A 21,681-nucleotide genomic window follows, 5' to 3' on the forward strand; every position below is an offset into this window, starting at 1 on the left:
ACTGGATATACAATTACCTTTTGTGCTACAAGTTATCGCACAACGCACATCGAGTAAAAAAAACGTACAGCAACTTCAAAACAATTAACAAGTACAATCGCAACAGTGACGTCACAACTCTGCCGGCGGGAACAAGTTTGATGTTTGTGTATCTGCATTCTGCATGCTTGGGTGACTTTTATGAAAATGCAGAATATTCAAAGACAAGGTATAAATTGGCAAAATGTATGCGTCGTCAAAACAAAAAATCTGTGCAAATCGAAGGCTGATAGATTATACATACTATACATTAATAATTTGCTGTATTTCCATCTGTGGAAAATCTGACCAAACAAACCAATCATTGAATCTTATTTTTACATTGCAGTGCAAAGATATTTGGGTATTTCAACCAACACCGATATACAAACAAATTGGTTGATTGAAAAAGAGGCAGCTTGACTTGGGTTTTCGGGCCTAACAGCATTATGTAGTAAAAGATTTTTTTCACAAAAAACTATGTGCACACAAAACGCAATACTTCATTCTTGCGACAACCATAAATCCGTCGTTCAGTGCTCTTTACTACGCTGGAAAGCAATCAACACTGCAGGGCGCCTGTTTAATAAAGGGCCCATGAACATTGCGACAATCAATTTCGTGCATCTCTGCGTTTTACGAACCCTTATGCGTCACCCAATGCAAACTAGATCTTCAGTTTGTTGATGAAGTTTTAGCGAATTGTGTAAGAGCTATACTTACGAAGTCTATGTATTGCTGATCAGCCCTTTTCGCCTCGCAGCTATATGAGAGGACTTAATTTCTTGGTTCCGGGAAAATTATTTGTTTGACGACATTCAGAAGTAACAATATTAGCTGATCAAAATTATGAAAATGCTTATTTTCGTCGTCGCTGCTACTGTTTCTTATGGATTTGGTGAGAGTTTGAAACAAATGTCAACAGTAGTTAAATTCACAAATTTTCAGAAAAAATAAATGTTTTTGTCAGATTTGGTTGGGGCTGTGCATCCGGTTCGACTTCAGAGAGACAGTTATGCGAAAATACCGCTACAACCTTTTTCAAACCACTGGGACAGAAACAACAGTGTAAAAAACATCCAAGTTACATTGCAGTTTTACGAAAACTCTGGAACACTTTTGCATTTGGAAGGAAACGGTAATTACGTTTCTGTGACGCTTAAAGAAGGTTTTGTCCATATTCTTTTCGGCAAGGTGAGAAATTCGTAACTTTTTGATTTGTGTTTGCATTTTTGTCTGGAAATGTTGCAACGATTTGGAAGTTCAGTTGGTAGGGACCTTGATTTTTTTTCACAGCAGAATGGTCAACCGGAAAACGACTTTATCATCAATGACGTTTCGTTGACAATGGACCAAGTACACGTCATAAGCGTTCACCTACAAGGACAAAATGTAATTTGTTGTTTCACTCTCATTAAGCTTTCATATAATTCTTTACTAAATTTAGTAACAAAAAATAACGTTTTTGTTAAACCAAGATTTGTTACCCATTTTACAGATCACCACTGTTGTGGACAATAAAATGGCGAAACAATTTCCGACAGCTGAGGAACAATTTAATTTGAACCAAGCTTCTGTATTACATATAGGTAAGTCGTATAAAATACATCGTATTCGGACATATATTTTAAGTCTATATTTTACCAAACTTAAGTTTACCTAAAGAACCAAAGATAGACCTTAAAAAGAACGGTATACGCTACAAACCAATAGAAACCTTGTTCGTATGTAGATCTGCAAAGGCATAAAATTAAATGCGTAAAATGTAACCTAAATGCGTAACTAAATTCGTAAAATAAAATGGTGTATGAATCCAGCCGATTTTTGCAACCAGTACAAACCCCAAAACCCCGGAATGTCACATGTTTTAGACAAAATACATGATAGAACTGGATTACCTTTATCAAGATATTGTATTAATTTTGTCGTTGTAATACTAGGCGACTCACAGCAAACGGAAGGCCAGTCTTCGACTTTGCCAAGCTGCCTGCAAAGCGTGGTGCTAAATGGACAATATCTGATGCCACCAAGTGATGCTGCAGAGTCACGGAATTTGGGTTCATGTTTCGAACGTTCTGCAACGGCGTGCAGTCAGAACTATTGCGCAGATGGTGGAATATGCTACAAAACTATAGAATGCAATGAGCATATAACAGGTGGGCAAAAAAAAACTGTAGATAATTTCTGTTAATCGCATCCTCAATTTGCCAAAATTTACTTTTCAATCAGCCGGAATATATCCTTATCTAATGACAATCTACAGAATTGAAAATCAGCACACACAAAAACAAAAATTGTGTGATTTTCTTACTTACAGTGTTCAAGAATTTTGGTCACTTGCATTTACTATCGGTTTGACTTAATTACCCAAAATAAACTTTGATTACAATTGTTTGATCTTTTTTCTACTGTTATATCAATCAGTTCTGCAAGCCCCGTCTTAAGAAAGCTAACAATAACAAAAGAAACGGAATAAACGAAACGGCCGATTAAAAAATACTATTTTTTTTATGACAGTTGAAGAATCACGTGGTAAAACACCAACATCGTCTAATAGCAGCAAATCACAGATTGATGATTTCACAGAACAGGGAGGAGAGGAACAGTGGAAAGAATATAAAATCGGTAAGATTATTGTTTCGTACATTTTTGCAGCACCACCATGTCAATAATTTAGGAAGTAAAAAGGGCAAAATATCACCAAGCAAACAATACAAAAATATTTTTTTAAGAAGTACAAAAAACAAAAAACAAAGTTTTAGCTGATTGTTTGCATTAATTTGTCGGCAAATCAGCAATTTGGGTAGAATAAGTTAAATAGTCGCGGAACCGCTATTGAAGAATCAGCCAATGTTTTTTCAACTTCTGTCAAATCCTCGCTATTATCTCCAACTGTCGTTCGGGCAATTCTATACAAAACATCACCATTCGGTGCATCACCAAGTCTCCGTAATGATACAATATCTCCGTCGCTTCTTAGCGTTTTGTCGACTGTTAATCGGTAGCAAACTTCGCCACCATCGCTCGCATCGGCGTTGTCGCACACTGGCGGTGCCGATGTTTCTTTCGATTTTACAGTTTCTTCCTTGGTTTGAATCGTTGTGTACTTTTCGACGACTTCGGTCCACACGTTTGTGACGTCATTTGAATGTGTGACGTCACAGTGAACTTGGATGTGAGATGAATGGAAGTGACTATCGGCTTGTTGCGTTGGTCCCACAATGTGCGGTGCGAGGCCTTCATCGCTGGAATCTGCAGGAAAAATATGAAGTATTATGTCAATTGACTATCCACTTTTATGTCTAATTGGGCCGTTATACTCGTCATTAAACTTATGAACAGGCCCGTTTATAGTTTTCCAAATACCAATAGAGTTTTTAAGAGTTTTAAACTAGGTTTTTTGTCTCACCTGTCAGTTTTTGCAACGATGCTTTCGACATTGATTTCCATTTTCGCGCCACTGGCTCATAATAGTCGACATCACTCAAAGCTTTGTACTGCCTGCTCTTCCTTCTGCTTACTCTTTGGGCAGAATGCAAACATATTGCCTGCCTCGGTTCTTTGCAGTTTGAGCTGGCCGAAGTAATCACTGATGCCTTGAAACTCTGAACGTAACCAGATTTGGTTAGTTCATCTGTTTCCAATTTCCAAGCCATTCCCAACTGTGTATTTTTATCTGGAAAATCTGCGCCGACTTTGCTTGGGTCCGATGTAGGCTCACCGTGACACAAAAACGGATTGAAGCTGAAAATTCGAATACGCGTTCTGCGCATGCGCCAACAGTACTGTGAAGTCACAATGTAAAGGTAATTGTGTAGCGTGAGCGCTTGAACAATGCTTTCGTCTTGTCGTAAGGTGAAAGTGTCCACGACTTTGGGAGACCAGTTTATCGACTGGTTTTCGTTTTGTTGGAAGTTAACCAAAGCGTACGAGCGTCTCAAATATCCCATTTCGTCGAGGCAAACATCAGTTTGAAGAATCACAGTAAAATTGACATTTTGAGCTAAACTTCTTCCAAATCGAAACCGTTCTATGGCTTCCCGTTGAGATTTCTCTATATTATAAACGCCACAGAGTCCCAGAAACTCGGTGTAGTTGACAGCTGCAGTTTTTTCAGCAATGTCTTGGATTTCCAGCAGTCCATATTGTCTAGCATACGGCATCACCTGAGTGGCATGTGAGACGCTCATACACGAATGTCTACCGCTGTTTTTTAACTTCTCGATCCAACCGCTTGCTTGAAAATAACCAGCTGCAAACAGCAGGTCGCCTACGTCACAATGACGTCCTACCGTGACGTTTTTGTTGGCCATTCGTTGCGCAGTTTTGGTCCAAAAATTTTCAGGTTGGAATTCGGCGGCCAGAAAAATTTCTCGCAAGACGCGGCGACGGAAAAGAGTTGCTCCCTCGCCTGGGCGTAAATCCCATGCGGCAGAGCGCAGGTCGAGAAAATTGACTTGAGTCTCGCTCATTTGGGAATCGAACATTGCACGGAAGTAATCGCAATTTTCTCGTAGCTTGTCTTTCGGGATTTTAAGCACTTTACCATCGCCGCAAATGACTGTAAGTTCTTCCCCAGTCATTGTTCTGTTGCCGGTTATAAAATATTCTCTACGTATCCTGTAATGATAAATAAGTGTAATATAACTTACAAACAATGAAATTAGGTTAAATAAATATATTTTGCCCCTTCCGGCCAACCTGTATAACTAAACATACATCGTTTTTACTTAAAAAATGTCATATACGATCGTAATAATCAGGTCATGCGCGTCGCAATTACGACTAGTTTGTGTTGACACAAATAGACATTTACCGAGCAGAAGCGTTTGCTTTGTAACTGTACAAACAAACAGTTCTTGATCATTCTTCTGCTCAGTGAATCTCCTCAGGTAGCCTACGACACACAACTACACCATTACGATGCATAAGATACCTATACTCAAATCTCCATGCCAAATCGACAGTTTCAAAGGTATGCCTGAACGTACGTAGTTTATGTAACGAGCATGGCTGCGCGTAACCGAAAAATTAAGTAAAATTGATTTAAAATAACCCGAAAATATTGCTCAAAACATGGCACATTTGTCTTTTTACGCATGCTAGACAAATATTTTGCTAGTTTGCGGCAAGGATAGTAAACGTACTGCAGGTTCATGTAATAATACATGTCAGTTTGCAACTTCCTTTTACCAATATAATATGTGTTGAAACATCCTGTTTCTGCCTGTGCGGAATATCGACCTGTTTTGATCACAAGCATGCTACAACATCGCTGTGGTACAACACGATCGAAATAATAAATAGAGCTGGTGCTATTGCAACTGGTGATCACTTGCATCATTGTTGTGGTCACAAAGGAAACCACCAACACATGAATTATGAGTCAGTGCGCCATTATTACGTGTTAGAGTAGTTAGACAATGACTGCTATGGCACCATCATTTTTGCCATTACAGGTTGACCTTTGGTTACGGCACTGGTTTCGCTATCCAATCTGTTTTGCGTTTTACCGGTCATTTGTGAGGCAGCTCTAACTTATTAAATGGATATAAATTTAGTTTGACTGGAATTTCACTGGCATGTATCATTTGATGTTTTTCCTTGAAATTTATTTTCACAGTTAGTTAGCTTCGATAACGGCCATCTTAACACCAAAGACACACACAAGCAAAAATTACAAAACACCATCTAACACCAACGCCTGATTGATCCGTCAATTGGTAAATTGGCCGTGACGAACTGAGATTAATAACGCCACAAGAAGTTGTAACCGACCGAAGATAACAATGCAACCTGAGTAGTCAGGTCGTGCAAAAACGGCATGCTGTACAGGCAATCTCAATAGCCTGAGAACTTCAAAACATTAGACATCTTCAAGCACAAACTGCACAAAATGTTCGACGTTACACGCACGATAAGTAGCTGTAGTTTTATCGCAGTTTTTCCAACACAAGGCTCTTTAGTTTTCAAGGCGCAACAGAGAGCAAACCAATGTACTTGGGCTAAAACACTAACGCCCCTTAATTGTCTGCTTGATGCTAAACTGCTATACAACCTAGAAGCACGAACAATCAATGTGTTTGCAGATAAGAATGTGCGTCATAATGCTATATTCTCTGGTAGCTTTTAGTTACTCAATTGTTATTGAGCACAATGAAACAACATGAGGCACTTTCAGCTGTCTTTCAAGTACACGCCCGTACATCAATATTTAATTGACCTTACTGCTCAGCTGCTGTACCTTTATACATAGCACAAAAATTACGCCAAGTCTGACAGTTGTAATGTGAACGGCTGGCGGCCTTAATTTCACACAGCTGATTGATCGTGCTGGCGTAACCTGATATCAGTTGGTATCCTGTAATTAGCTAAATCCGATTGTGGTGGTCGCCATCCTCTCGCCAGGACAGGCAAAGTACTGTCGGGCAGCCACACAGATCGTGGGGTTTTAAGCAGTCGGGGTTGTGCAACATGGCGAGCCGGACAAAAGGCACATGGACCTTGCGCGGCGCAAATACCAAACCAGCTGTTGATTTTTGGCGCCATTTGTAAGACCTGTAAACAGTTGGTTACCACTTTACCTAATCAAACAAATTCTGTTGTTCGTATGTGGCTTGGTAAATAACCAGATGGTTTACTCAGTTTAAAGGTACACAGGACATGTTGTTATTTGGGGAAACACCAATGTCTGATAAAGGTAACAGCCGTAGATAGTTACCATTAACGACCAACAGTTTGCAATTTCGGAAAGCTGTTCTCTGAAGTTTAATAATGATCCATAATTAACATGGATGTGCGACATTAGCAAATTTTATCCTTTGTAACTATCCTCAAGTATGTGACCGGTTATTTTGCGGTTGGTTTGGCTTTCTCACTAGGAAATGAACATTTTCAAGAATTAAACAACATTCTTTCAGCATGTAGTTTCCACAAAATCAGTCAGTGGTGTTTAGTGTTTGTTCTAATTGAATAAGTGTCCCAATGCGGTCTGGTATCGAACCGCGTATGCGAAATATTCTAGGAATGTGCCAATTTTCTTTGGCACGCCGTAAAAGGTTCTGTGAAGTTTCAAGTTTCGCGCCCTAAAACTGTCATGTTTATATTATGTTTCCCAACCCAGCCCCTTTAACATATTTTCCACGACGTCTTTCGAGGATTATGGGAAAATGCTCTTTGCAACTAAATTCATACTTGAAACAGTTTATTTGCACTCGCTCAACAAATTTAAATTCATGTTCATTAAACTTGCTTAAAACATTATAGTCCTACACCAGAACCCGCTTTTTATCGGGTTTGACACTACTCATCCAACTTGATTATGTTTAAACATAGGTTGTCTGTAAACCGGCTGCAATCGTTCTACTGCGTCCAAATAACTCTACAACTGTAGTCACTGATGTGATTTTAAACGTCAATATTTATACTCGACATAAAATGGGCAAGTCACACCTTTTTGAGGTTCACAAAAGTTTACAGATCAACGAGGGTCGAGCAAAATGTTGACTAGGCAACTGATGACATTCACTGAATTTAGCGCAAAAATAAAGAATGCCCTCGCATGACAGGGCTACAACGACCGTGGTTAGGTTATTTGTTGGTTTACGACCCTTCCTGGGCCCGGAAAGGCCTTCACCATGCAACGCACAATACGCAAAGTATACGTGAATGTCGTCACTCTATTATGCATTAACACGTTCTTGACGCAGCAGTTTTAAATGATGCAGTTCCTGAATCAGTGACTGTTTTTGAATTAAACGGAAAGATCGCCCCTGCCCTTTAAACCCGAAACGGGTGCAAACTGATTGTTGATAACAAGAGTTAAAAATAGCTCTTTTATCTGGGTCATATAAAAACACAACGAATCCAAGTAAACTCTGTTCACCTTAGGGGCAAAATACAAAGTAAATTTCACATACGTCAGACAAAAACACCACTTCTGGCATAAGTGGATAACATGCTATTTAGATACCTTATAATTAGGATTCTTAAAAATATCCATTAACTTAAAGCATCACGAATTACTCAGTATTAAGGTTTACGCAGGGATATGATGAGGTTTTTATTCCGATTCCGACCGTTGTCAGCAAATAAAAGCTTAGGGAACTGTACCAAGCAGGATTTTGTCATTTTATCTCCGAAGAATTACACATACTTCTTGCAAGAATCTCACAACATCAAAGCTTATGACATCATCTTAGCCCAAGCAGTTCCTTTGCCTAAAATGATTTTGGCTGTATTGTTAGGGACGAGAAACAGGGCTTATGTTTACATATATGATAATCCAGTGCCGTTGTCACACTCAGGAAACAGCTGGACCTAGGCTGAACACCAGTACCTTAATAGTCTGTGTTTACAACGGGTAGTTACGTCACAAAGCAGGAACAAAGGCTAAATAATTTACAACGCAAAACGCGGCGGGAGAAACATCAGTAACGACCTTTTTATATTTTCAACAGTGCTGTTCTGTAGAGGCAAAAAAGAAGTTAAATTGACTTCCACTCGCCGCAAAAATCGATAAAAATCTCGTTATATGTACGAATGCCCTCTGTTGCTGTCAAGGCGCCATCAGTTTCCGAACGCAAAATCGAAATCGGTACGAAACCGCTATTGACCTTTTGTCAGCGATTATTGAGCATAACCCCATGCAGAGACATAGGCTTGTGGCTGGAAATTGAAAAGATGAACCTTTTTATCTAAATCGTTAGGCCGAATGAGCAGGCGTTTTATCCAAATCGATTTCCGATGGTTTGGATTTGATTTAAATTTTATATTTTACGTGGGCAATAGTGTTTTTGTTACCGAATATAAAAGCCTTTTGTCAAGCATGGTTTTCGAATTGGTTATATCTACACTTCTGCACCGTATGCTTAGTAATTAACTCATACAAAAACAAACAAAATTATGGAACACGTGTTTGAAAACTTTTTTTCGGGTTAAAAAATGCTCAAACTATATAACATTCCTTTGTTCATTTACCATTTTTTCAAAATAAATGTTGTCCGACGAAGTAAAAAATCTAACAGATTCAAAAAAATGTCTACAGCACATTATGTATCATTGACCCGAAAATTAGGATTCCTGTCTCGTAATATGCTTGTTTGTTTGCAAATTGCCCAGCTAAGGTTACTCTGATTGCTATAAGAGACGCAATTTCAACAAACCTACAGTCACAACACATTAATTATGTCTTGCAAACTACATGAACAACCCTAAGTACTATTTAATGTCATGGATCGTATGTCATGAAATGACAGTTGTTTTTTGGTCTAGTAAGCATAGATGTAGTTAGCTATGTGCGGTCGGTCAACCGTGTCAATAAGTTTTTTGATTCGTTGTTGTTTTATTAAAGCTGTTCTTTGGTCCTTTGAAGGATAGATAGGTTCAGTTTATTGAAAAAAAACTTCCTAACAAAGAACAAAAAATATAAAGCTGTATGTCAACCACCAACTAGTTGATAAAACTCATGAACACTTTTGTCCCGTTTGACATAACAAATCCCATAAAAACAACATATATCTGCAGCGCGTTCAACCTAGATCTACTAAACGTTTTAATCTCCATATCGTAATAACATGCAAATACTTTTCCGGCTTGGTGATGGTTTTAGTTTATTTCTGTCTCTGTGCTTTCACCGAAAATAAAAACTAACCATATAAATCTAACCGTAAAGGCATCCAATTTTACCAACGGGTCGTGTTGTTATTGCAGGGAAGTTGATGTACGTCCATGGCTTCTGGGCTGGATGTGACGCGCCCACCACAAACCAAACAAGTCGGATTGAAAACGGGAACTTTTCCCTACAGTTTAACACCGGCAGTGGCTTTTATGATTACAGGGAAAACAACAAAGTCAAAGTAAGAAACTTTCAAAGCCGGATTCTTTAAAAGTCCAATTAAATTAGTCAACATTACAGTGTCAACCCCATGGTCTTAAATACGTGTTTTTTACGGAATACAGTTAAAGTCGAACTACAACCAAAAAAAAATATTCGTAAAAACAAGGAAACGTTATGACCTCACAATAATGACACCAAGTAACCTTTACAGTTTTGCACGCAGGTGTTCTATCTCAGCCGAACCTCGTTCCTTTCTTGGCCAGTTATCGCCACCGGGGTCAAAGTTCGCGTTGCTGTTAGAAACACATTTTGTCACTTGACAATACGTTTTCGGGGTTGTTCTGTGAATGAGAACAAGTTTGAAAATAACGAATACATGCGACTTAATGGTGAGTTATTTGATGTTTAAAAAATGTTTTTTAACAATTTAAAATCGGAATCATTTTCCTTAGAGTGGAAAGTTTTGATCCAGACCACCATGGCAAGCCTCAACGACACTTTAACATCTACTGGTGTCATCAACCACGCCTACGATACGCCAAGAACACAAAGTGCTTCTGAAATTAAGACCAAATGGCTGGACATGCTGCCAGCGTATTACAACTTTAGTTTAAGTTGGAAGGTGAAGTTTATTGATGGAAAAAGTGGAAGAAATATCGTTGCGTGGCTGACTTCGTCCTCCGAGTGCCAAGTTGCAATGGACAAGTACAATTTGCTTCAAGAACTGCTTGTCTTAGCAAGAGGACAAACGGAAATGACATCTTGTGAATGGGAACGTTCCGGAGAAATAATAAATGCCAACATGGATCTTAACGGTAAGCAAAAATGACCAAACGCATGCTTCTTTACTTACAGTATGTGTGTGTGTGTGCGCGCGCGCCAAAAGTGTACCAAACACATGACATTCCAATTGCTATAATGAGTCTTTGCAATATGCAAATCACGTTTATTATTAATTTCTGCAGATTTATTGGTACGAGTCTCTATTCGACGCGATTTTCAGGCCACAGACGCCTTTGATCAGCTTTCAAATCTTGCTTCGGAAGCTGTACTTACCCTGCATCCTCTGGTGGGCGACTCACCTGAAGAGTGCGCTACCGCGTGTCTAAAACATACAACGAACTCTTGTTTCGGATTCCAATTTCTTTCCAATAGCAACAAAAGTGCACAATGCCAAGTTTTTGTTGCCAACATTGATTTAAAAAAATTGAAACCGTTCCTAGGCGTACAACTGTTCATTTTAAAAGGTAAATTTTGAATAGTTAATAGTTTAAATTGAACAGATTTTTAACTGAAGGTAAACATAAGTTTTTTATATTTAGATTTATATATGTACTTCTCATTTGGCCCTGTAAAAACAATTTAAAGGAATTCATTTCCGCTTTGAAAAAACAAGTTCATTTTAATTACCTGACTGAGATCAGTGTGCCTTTTAAATCCTTCCGCCTTGACGCGGCTGTGGCCAATATGCAAATGATTTACTTGGCCATACTGGCAATATGTTGTAAATGTTAGATAACCATGCAGTAAACAAGACCAATGAAAACAAACTTTTTGTTGAGAGTAACTTTTAATTGTTTTTCACAGATCGCTTTAAACCTCTTCTTCCACTGAGGGAGTTCCCCAAACGTGACGAGGCTTTAATGAGTAAGCGACCATATCGTAGTAAACATGTTGTTATGTCAGTACTTATTTTTTTGTTGACCACAAGCGAAACCAGTAAAAAGTGCAATGAACACGTTACCATATATTCTACTGAAACAGTTTTTGTTTTTACTTCTAAAAGTTTTAGTGAATGACATGTTTCACGTAAAATTTATTTGTGAAAGCATAACAGAACATATATTTGACCATTATTAAACTTTCGGATGGATATGATATCAGTAACGATTGGTTTTGTAGCACGAAAATAAACTTAAACTTAATGCGTTTCGGTCACGTACAGACCAAATCAATCAAACAAACAAACAAACAACGTCAACTTTTTTCGAAATAAATTTGCTGGACGTTTTGATTGGTGGATAGTTTGCTGTACACAAATGTTTTTGTTAAAAACTTGACATCTTTTTACAAATACTTTCCAAATAGGTATGTTGCACCAAGTTTAAGTCAAGTTTAATTAAAGTTTGCGCCTTTCCCGGTAACTTATAACGAATAGCGATAATTTTTATCCTCTAAATAGGCATTCGAATGAAAACAGGTAAAATGTAAATTTTCAACGTTTGTTTCATGTTTAAACAGATTCGGATACCGGCTATGAATGTCAATGTGTCAATGGCATGATTGGAGCTCGTTGTGATAACAACAGTATCCATGACTACACATACCACGTGACTATATCAGAGGAACAGGCAGCCACTGAGTAAGTGCAACAAATAAGTGTCTGAAATTCATCCAACAAGAAGATACTCAGAACATACAAGCCAATATCTTAATGTAAAACAATACAACATTTCGACAGTTTCTATTGTCATCGTCAGATATTAGCTTTTGTGTTCTTGCTGAAAATATTTATAACCGTGAATTGTGTACCTAAGTACATCAGGGTATAGTTTTATTAGTTTGTTTAGGCATAAATACGTAGGATAAAAATAAACAATAAAGGCGTGTGAAAACAAGTAAATAAAAATAGCCAAATATATGACGCTAAAAATCGTGAAATAACAAATTTATGATGCACTTTTATGATGAGGAGCGATCACACCACATGTACTACGTACCGACAGTAAAAGTGCCTTGGTCATGTTACGTCACCAGAACATTGCGTGGGCACATGATCGCACTTGATGCATTTTAGTCTCTAGGGAATTTTGGTATGTGCATTTGGCCCGCTTTGACGTCACCTTCGAACTTTAATTTTCATGATGTTTTGTGACGTAACCTTTTGTTTTCGTCATTTCCTTCAAATGTGACGTTCAATTCTAAATTTAATTATAGTCATAGTGTCATTGTTAAATTTCCTGCTTGAGGTCAAAGTCCATCCGCTAGGTTACGAACCTTTAAAAAAGATGTAAAATATCTTAAAACCAAAAAGCGAAGCCTTAGACTTTAAGTTACTCCAACCTATAACCAATATCTTTTCTACACAAAGTGTATTTTTACTAAACAGTGTTTCTGTCGTTTAAACATTTTTTTAGACTTGAATGCCCGTCTTCTAACGTCACCAGGTTTGTCATAAAGATTCAGTTCTCTTTGGGTGAAATATCAGCGGTGGAGAAAAACCCACGGGTTGTTCACGTTGTTAGGGCGCTATGCAACAACAAGCAGGTAGTGCTTTTAGCGATACTGGAAAAAATGACTTTAATTCTAACAACCACGATCGTTCAGTGACATTTGTTGCGCAGTGTATTAATATAAATTTGAAATATTTTTAGACTTTGTTTCCTCACTGCCATATCCCACATGGTTTAAAGAAAATCAACTAAAAATGTTTTTTAAGCCCACTTTTCCCTTAAATCTTGTACAAGAAAAGTGACATTTGCAGCAATAGAACTTTTTTTTCAAGAATTGCACCGTATCTGTTGAAGCTATTAACTCGTTACTGCCGTCTAGCGAGAGAAGAACAAAGTTTCTTGAAATTCGATACGTTTGTGTACGACGCAACGTCACAGCATCTACAAACAAAAGCAGTGTGATGGTTTCACATACTTTGGGTATTTGTCTCCTATTTAATAACAGAAAAATGTTCAATTTCGTTTAAACTTAGTTTGATTTAAAAACAGAGAAAAACATATAAAAAAACGAAACTGATTTTTGTTGTATGATTAATTGTATTTTAAATGAACGTACTCAATATGCTCATTAGACTTATTATTTGCCATTAAATTTTCATTAAGCGATTCGATAGTAAACATGGTAGGCTTTAGTTTAAAAATAAAAAGGCCTTATCGTGTTTGGGTATAAATTTTATACGTATAGTTTTTAGGGGCTTTAAGGTTTTGTTGCGTTCTTTTATTTTTGTAACAAGTACATGCTACCCCAGATATAAACATAAAGATATTAAGATATTATATTGGGCTGTATTGTCCAGCGACGACCGCAGCGTCTTCAGTGACCACAACACCCAGCACAGAAAAAGAAGATACGACTCTGTGTGATAACTGTGGGGAAGATACTAACTTCGAAGTTTTCGAGAATAAACACCGAGTGCAAGCGGAGTCGGGAAGCTTTTTTCTTAACTTGTTCGAAAAGCCCAAGGAAACACAATCGGTTATGACGTCACAGGAGACGACGACATCAATGACGTAAGAATGGGTGACGTAAAGTGTAACGTTTTTGCTACTAAAATACCTTTTTTGTTATGTGCTGTTTAAAAAGCCCACTTCCAAAAAGCAGTTAAGGTATTTGTTTAAGGTATTTGCCACATATTTATCAATTTCTTACCGAATCAGAAAAGCTTCCTGGCCCACATAGTTTTCTTTGAATACTGTTAGATAAGTTTTAAAAAGTCCAATTTTTTGTATTTTTTTACAGTACAATGACGACTCAAAGTCCATTGGAAACAACTACTTTGGTTACTAGCTCTTATTCTACAATGCCAGAAGTCACAACAACATACGTTCGGAAAACAACGGTACGATCTGGGCATAAAATGTTGTGTATTTTTTTGTGAGCGCCAAAATTGTTATTAGTATAACCGTTGTTATGTACAGGCCAACGAAACTGCCCCACCCACTTCAACTGTTGAAAACATATGCACAAATTTCGGAAAACGTCTGAGTGAAACCACATACGATACAAATGAAGATGAAAGCGAATGCCCACAAGGTATTACGAAACATCTTATTTTCATGATTTTATGATGTGAATTTGTTTGTAACTTTTTCACAATGTTAGGTGCGGAGACGATAAAAAGATTTCTTTGCCTCAAGAATGACCAAAATCTATTTAAACCGGTTATAAAAACGGAATGCATCTCGAAAAAGACAATACAACTGTCAAGCGAATTGGATCAACTTACTGAAGGTATCATGTTAAAAAATTGCCACAAACATTGGGTTTGCCAAAATAGACCACTAATTGTTGGTGTTCCTTTTCCAAATTAGGTAAGATTTCTGGACGGAACGTTTTGCAAAAGGTAGCAGAAAGACAAACAGAAGTTTTGACGTCACAAAATGATGACGTACTGCCTGCTGACATCATAGAAAACACTAAAATACTACAGAGGTACAAAGAATGTTTTACACAAAAAACAATGACACATGCCTATTTTAAACAAAATCTTTTCTTGTCACAGAATTGTGCATTTGCAAACGGAAATGAACGATGAAACAAAATCTCCAGAAAACAATTTAAATGTATCAGAATCAATTTTTAAATCTGTGGACATTTTGTTGGACGGCGGACTGCATAGCACGTGGAAGAAAATAGCAAAAGTACACTAATGTTTATTCGTTTAAATGTTTAGTTAGCATCTCTGTATAGCATTACATTATGTTACATTTCAACTCTCGTTCTTGGTGAACGTGTTCATTGTGGATCCAGTTGATTGCTTATGTAGTCTTTCAGACAAGCCTATAATATGATCTATTAAGGATTTCAACGTTTTTCGTAGATTGTAATTTCTTTTTTTTCTTGCAACCTTCTTTTACACAGAAAACAATGGTCAAGGCAGTTAAATTTTCGTTTAGTCGATAAAGTCATTTCGAATGGTCAATTTTTTAATTTTAGGTCAATACAAACTTTTCTTGGTAATAAGTAACTAACTATTGTAATTTTCAGGAAAAAAGAAGTTCTGTAGCCGACGATCTTACACAAGCTGTGGATAATGTTGGGTTTCTAATCGCCCAAAACATGAACGAATCAAAAACAACTGAGACTCGAATCACAAACAACACAGCCATACAAGTATACTTGACAATCAAAGCCTGTCCAAGAAATGATTACCTAAATTACATTTTTGTAAAATCAACAAACAAGGCATAAATAGCAAAGAAGACCAGTTTTTAGTATCTTATAGGGAGGTTATGCCATTATCAATTTAATAGACGATAGTTTTGTGTATTATTTAAGCGTTTTTTATTTATTGCAGGTTTATCTGTTACATTCGTGCATATATGTCCATAAAAAAAACAGTCAGTTTTAAAACTGGTGTATTTCAGGTTGTCGCATTGCAACCAAAGTCAACTTTGAAAACAGATGCTGGGCGGATAAACTTTCCAGAAGAATCTGTATCTATTAACAACGAAAACTGGATGGACGGTGCTGGTACTATTGGAGTTCCATTCAGCACAGATTCCGAAGAGAAACAAAACTTTGTGTTCGCAGTTTATAACAGCTTGGATTCACTGCTCGGTAAAAACATCGTGTTTTGTGTTTCGTTTTAATTTTATTCAGAACAAACAAACTTTCTTAGATAACGAGCATTTGGTCTTCTCTCAAGTTCGCTCTGAAATCGACCTACGATTTCAGTATATTTATGAACTGCCTTCCACCCTGTTTTGCTTGTAAAACAACTTTTTTGTTTGGAAAAGCTAATATAAATCATTGTTTTATCCGATTAAGGCAGCGACACAAATAGCGAAACATGAAAAGACAAAGACGGCAGTTTAAGCAAACCTTGTGTTCAAAACGCTTTGAAAAACCAACTAGTCACAATTACGGCAGTGTTACAAAACAAATCTAAACCATTCGGTTTTCGACAGAAAGCCTGTAATGAGTCTGACAACCAAAATCTGGTATTCAAAATTGGTCGTTTGTACACAAAAAATCGCTTTGCCGTACAATTGTTGGTTAATATTAGAATAGGAACATCCGACCAATAAAGATGTAGTAGTAATATTCTTATTAACCAATAAATGTGTGTCAAAATGAATAAGAATCGTTAACATGACCAAAATCGAAATACAGTGAGGTCTTTTTAATTCAATCTTAATCTTTCAGGCGACTCATATGAGGACGGGGATTCAACTAAAGAGGAATTCCTCGACAATGAGACGGGAATTTTCCATAATCAGAACCGCAGCAAATATGTCGTCAACTCGTGCGTCATATCTGCGTCAGTACGACCTTTGCCCCGTGATCTCATCGCTCAAAAGAAGATCAACATTGTACTGAGACACAGAAAACTGTCGCACGCACCAACAAAGTACGTTAAAAAAGTGACATAAGTATTTTTAAGAGCTATTAAATGAATGATACTATACACAAGGTAAGGAAGTGTGCATTTTCAAATTCACATCGCAAGCCAGATAATTAAAATTTCTTTAATAAATGTTTAACTTTAGAATAAACATCGTTTGATGTTTGTTTACAGCTGTCCCAAGCGAAAATTTATGTCCGGGCCGTGTCCAAATACGTATGGCTTACTGGCGCAACCAAGTCTGGGTCGGACATGAAACCGTGTCACAACCTTATATGAATGTATGGCTAAGGGTTGACATTGAAACACCCCTGTGCATGGGGCGTACATCAGGATTATGTTTGGTCCATGTACGTTCCGTGCCAACGGCCATACAACTGTACCCTCGCCTGGCCCATGGCTGACAGTCCCTAGCTTGTTGCGTCGTTACGCCACACTTTGCCTAACATGCCCCGAACACCCACCTTGCTAGTTTTTCTATCGGCTTTCCAGATGAGTACGGACTATGACTCACACATTGCTTTTATCTTAATTTTATCACCACAAATACGAACGCAAACGGGAAAATTACGTAATTGCTTCAGAACGCTAATTTAATAAAGTTAGCGAATTGACTTTCAATGGTTTTATACAGGATAATTTGAACCTTTTTGAAAACATTTAGATGTGTTTTTTGGAAAGTTGGTGAGACAGACACTGAATCTGGCCGCTGGTCGTCAGATGGTTGTCAAGTTTTGTCACGGAACGAAACACACACCAAATGCGAATGCGATCATTTAACAAACTTCGCTATTTTAATGAACGTTGCAGGAGTGAAAGTAAGTCAGCAATTCCTTTGTTAATTGTTTCGGTTATAATTAAACTATAAATTACTACATCATAAATATGGAAACTTTTTCCATAGGAGTTGGAATGAAGTCTTTTTCTATTTTTGTACGTTTAAGTATCCAGATGTGTTTAAATGAGACCTTTCAAGTCATAAAGACAAATAGCTTTTAAAAAGTTTTTTTTTTAAATTTTAAAAATAAATGCATGTTTGTGGTAAAAGCATTTTGTTTGATTTTCGCAGTTGGGAAAAACTGACGACTTTATTCTTTCAATTCTAACCTGGGTCGGCTGTTCCATGTCAATCGTCTGTCTGGTCACGTGTCTCTTCTGCTTCAACGGGCTTCGTGGTCTTCGTTCTATTCGTAACTCCATTCACAAAAATCTCTGTGTAACATTGGCGCTTGGACAAACCATTTTTCTCGCCGGGGTCGATCAGACGGACAGAAGAGTAAGAATTTCATGCGTTGGTCATATTGGTCAAACAATTTGTTTTCGCTCTGCAATCCAAAGTTATTTGCTACATTTTATGCGATTTAGTGGCAATTATTTGGCAATTAACATTTTATGTGGCAATTAACATTTTATGCGATTCAGTGGCAAGTTTTCAGTTTAGCTACCTTTTAAGGTTCTGTCTTTCGTCCCCAGCCAACGATAAATTTACTGTAAATTGGGCACAGCTTCTAATGCTGTAAACGTTTACGAAACTTGCTGCTTAAGCTATAGAACGGGAAACTTGTGAAGCTTTTACCGTATTAGTTGTTCATTAACAATATGCTATATTCGTAAAAAGGTACCTGTTTAAACTGCATACTAAATCCTAATTTTCCGGCTGAGAATCACATTTTTTAACAATCACAAACAAACATATTACTTTCGAACCAGCTTTTGTGCACATTTATCGCTGCCACTCTTCACTATCTCTTCCTCTCTGTCTTCTGTTGGATGAGCATTGAAGGACTTCATCTCTACGTGTCCCTTGTACAAGTGTTTGAGATCGACAAGAGGTCACGTTTGGCTGCGTATTACGTGTTCGCATACGGGGCTCCTGCCCTAGTGGTCGCAGTGTCAGCAGGAATTCGTTATGATGGATTCGGAAGCGACGAGAGGTCAGTCAACAATGTTTTTTTTCTGGAAAAAGAGCTTTAACAAATTTGCTGATTTAGATGATTTTTTCCAAATACACTATTGGTTTATGTTGTCTATCCCTTTGTAATGGACTTAGCGGTATCAAATCGGATTAAAAATGTAGGAAGAAGTTGCACAAAAACATTGGAGACTGACTGTTTACACATTAAACAATACAATACTACGCAATAACTTTCAATGTAGCCAGGGCTTGCGTTAAATTCAAGTCAGTGTCGGGTTCAAGGCAATTAAGTCACCGGTGGGATACAACTGGGCTTAACTGAGGTTGGCGCTCTGTCAATTGAGCAAGGCGTGCTGCCATACGAAAAGTCTTAAAGACAAATCCCAGAAACAAATAACCATTCCGATTCAAAAAGCAAAAATAAAGGATCGTAAATAACATTTCACTGCTTATTGTGACAGCTTACGAAATTGATTGTATTTTACACATAATGTACTACCTTTATTAATTATAGCTGCTGGTTGAAAGCAAAGGACGATTACCTTATTTGGAGTTTTGTTGGCCCTGCACTAGCTGTAATTTGTGTCAATATTGGGTTTTTCATCGTGGCACTAAAAGTAATGAGAGCTCATCGGATCACCACTCCCGCTCATCGGACACGACTGGCCAAAGCAAAGTAAGTTATGTGTTCACTTAAATTATTCGTTAAACGTTTTGTGTCATACATTTAAGCCCGGTTTCGTTTCAAGATAAGATTGAGATTTGATCAAAAAATTTGCTCAAAAATTAATGCATTGTAAACGATTTCTCCAGGAGGTTGGCGCCATTTGTTACAGTTAAATAGAAAAAAAAAACATTTTTTCGGTGCGCTTTATTAAAAGGCGAGATTAAAACTATAAAATATATTTCATGTAAATTTGTTTGTGAAATATGTAAACATTGATCAAATAACATTATTTTTTGTGATTAAGGACTTGGATCAAGGGATCGTCAGTGCTGTTGTGTCTTCTCGGAATAACTTGGATTTTCGGAGTATTTTATGTTGACGATAAAACTGTTGTTATGGCATACATTTTTACTGTGTGCAACGCTTTGCAGGTTGGTGACAGCAAATTCATGTTTTGCCATTGAATCTTAGCTTCTCTGTTATCTTACAAACATAATTCTGATACTGCAAATTCTTTCAGGTCATATTACAAATATCAACTATTCTTTTTACAGGGCGTGTTCATTTTCATTTTCCATTGTTTAATGAACGATAGAGTCAGGGCAGAACTTTCAAAATATCTCAGGAGATCAAACTGCTGTCCGTCTTGCGTACGTCGTCGGTACCACGTGACATCAAGCGTCACGGCTCGATCGGCCTACGTCACCACAGCGTCATTCGTAAGCATTGCACACAAGATATGTGTATTCGAAATGTCTTTGATGCTTTAGCGCTGTTTTAGTAACTGATAAAAAATGCGTTGGATGGTGTGCTTCTTCAAACGAAAACTTTGTTTTTAGGGCGTAAAGAGTCGAAACACGTCATCAGGAGTGAGGGAAAATTCGAGCCAGACGATAAAGTCTTCATCATGGATAAAAGTCAAGACGTAAGATATTTCTATAATTCCAACAATTAATTGTAGGATTCGTTACAAGGCGTGGCGGGCAATTGTTGGCAAACAACCATAATTTCGCTGGTGTTGTTACTAACAGACCTGGTGCAAAACTTCGTAAGATCGTGGAAAGACAAGATACACCTTATTGGAGCAGTGATTCGCCACAAAATATCGACAGCAATGGTTTGTTAAATTATACTTATTTAGCTAAAAATGGTTGGGCCTTAATAAGTTACAGAGGGTCACTTTTTGCCTTTTGCTGTTCACGTTCAATGAAGACAACGTTTTGTTTTTAATTATCGTTGCTAAAATTTTGCATTGCAGACAAGGCAACTAATACTCCGGATGATAATAACGAAGTTGAGGATGTTCCTTATTTTGGTTTGACTGTAACTAACCATGATGCAATGAAGGTTGAGGAAATTGATAATGGAACCAGCAGCACTCCTTCCACGAATCAACAGGTAAGTTACAAACCAAAAAGTTCCTTTATTACAGCTGCTGCATCTTTACCGTTGCTCTGAGTATTATTTTAGCGTATTTTCAACCGCTAGGTATTTGCAGCTGCGTGCTGTGCTTTCGTGCTACTTTAGCCTACCATCATGAGTTACTTAAGTTACTATGTTTGTTGCGTACCGTTGCACGTGAACAAAATACAATCCAATACTGTCAAAGAACCTCAAATGTAAATTAAAAAAGTTAAACTTTACAAGGGGACCATTTTTTGAATTAAAAATTATATCGCCAGCCATTTTACATATTTTGTTGTTATAGGTAGACACTGTAAATTCTTCAACCGCCGAAGGCATTTCGGACCCGGGCCATGATGATTCAGACTGTTCGGGTCGTCTAAACACTGATTCCTCGCCAAGCAAATCGCCAAGTCCTCGGCCATCCCATGAACAAGGACAAAATGGTCGTCACGACGCTTTATTACGTCATCACAGCATGCCGGTTCCTTCGAGAGGGCGGTCGGTGGAAAATTCTCCCCGCCACGAAAGAACAATTGACGATTCTCTGCTGTTTTTCAACTTGGATTTGTCCTTAAACTTGCAAAATTTAAGAATGTAACCGTCAGTAGGCCTACTTATAAAACTGTGTCTTAATTGTGCCTTTGTTGTCATTTTTATGTGCGTCTGATGTATGTGTGTGCCTAAAATGTAAAAGATTGCCTGTGTTAAAATGATGTGGTGTTTTAATAAAAGACTTTACCTTGTTTGAGTTAATA

At 37.6% G+C, this 21,681-nt stretch overlaps 2 protein-coding genes across 4 annotated transcripts; one reads left to right on the forward strand and one right to left on the reverse strand.

The window, feature by feature from the left end:
• Window positions 1-497: 497 nt before the first annotated feature.
• Window positions 498-21,669, forward strand: LOC145225222 (uncharacterized). Of its 3 annotated transcripts, none has more exons than XM_080091907.1 (33): window positions 498-916; window positions 989-1,212; window positions 1,315-1,410; window positions 1,517-1,607; window positions 1,959-2,174; window positions 2,536-2,643; window positions 9,730-9,875; window positions 10,068-10,245; window positions 10,309-10,671; window positions 10,822-11,103; window positions 11,444-11,503; window positions 12,098-12,218; window positions 12,994-13,123; window positions 13,362-13,509; window positions 13,887-14,100; window positions 14,330-14,429; window positions 14,509-14,623; window positions 14,693-14,821; window positions 14,902-15,022; window positions 15,093-15,231; window positions 15,578-15,703; window positions 15,958-16,150; window positions 16,739-16,943; window positions 17,602-17,755; window positions 18,007-18,213; window positions 18,648-18,871; window positions 19,367-19,528; window positions 19,824-19,950; window positions 20,074-20,238; window positions 20,359-20,444; window positions 20,551-20,636; window positions 20,778-20,917; window positions 21,228-21,669. In XM_080091907.1, the coding sequence occupies exons 1-33, from the start codon at window positions 868-870 to the stop codon at window positions 21,522-21,524; spliced, it is 5,202 nt and encodes a 1,733-aa protein (XP_079948033.1). In that variant the 5' UTR covers window positions 498-867; the 3' UTR covers window positions 21,525-21,669. The 3 variants fall into 3 exon arrangements, with proteins under 3 accessions (XP_079948033.1, XP_079948034.1, XP_079948035.1); XM_080091908.1 differs by having other exon boundaries at window positions 1,318-1,410; XM_080091909.1 differs by having other exon boundaries at window positions 499-916; window positions 10,080-10,245.
• On the reverse strand, window positions 2,508-4,638 carry LOC145225225 (uncharacterized). The gene is made up of 2 exons (XM_080091912.1): window positions 3,428-4,638; window positions 2,508-3,270 (listed from the first exon to the last, which is right to left on the reverse strand). Exons 1-2 carry the CDS (start codon window positions 4,599-4,601, stop codon window positions 2,810-2,812), a joined length of 1,635 nt encoding a protein of 544 aa, XP_079948038.1. The 5' UTR covers window positions 4,602-4,638; the 3' UTR covers window positions 2,508-2,809.
• Window positions 21,670-21,681: the final 12 nt, after the last annotated feature.

Source organism: Phallusia mammillata, chromosome 4, assembly GCF_965637545.1.
Source record: "Phallusia mammillata chromosome 4, kaPhaMamm4.hap1.1, whole genome shotgun sequence".
NCBI lineage: Eukaryota > Metazoa > Chordata > Ascidiacea > Phlebobranchia > Ascidiidae > Phallusia > Phallusia mammillata.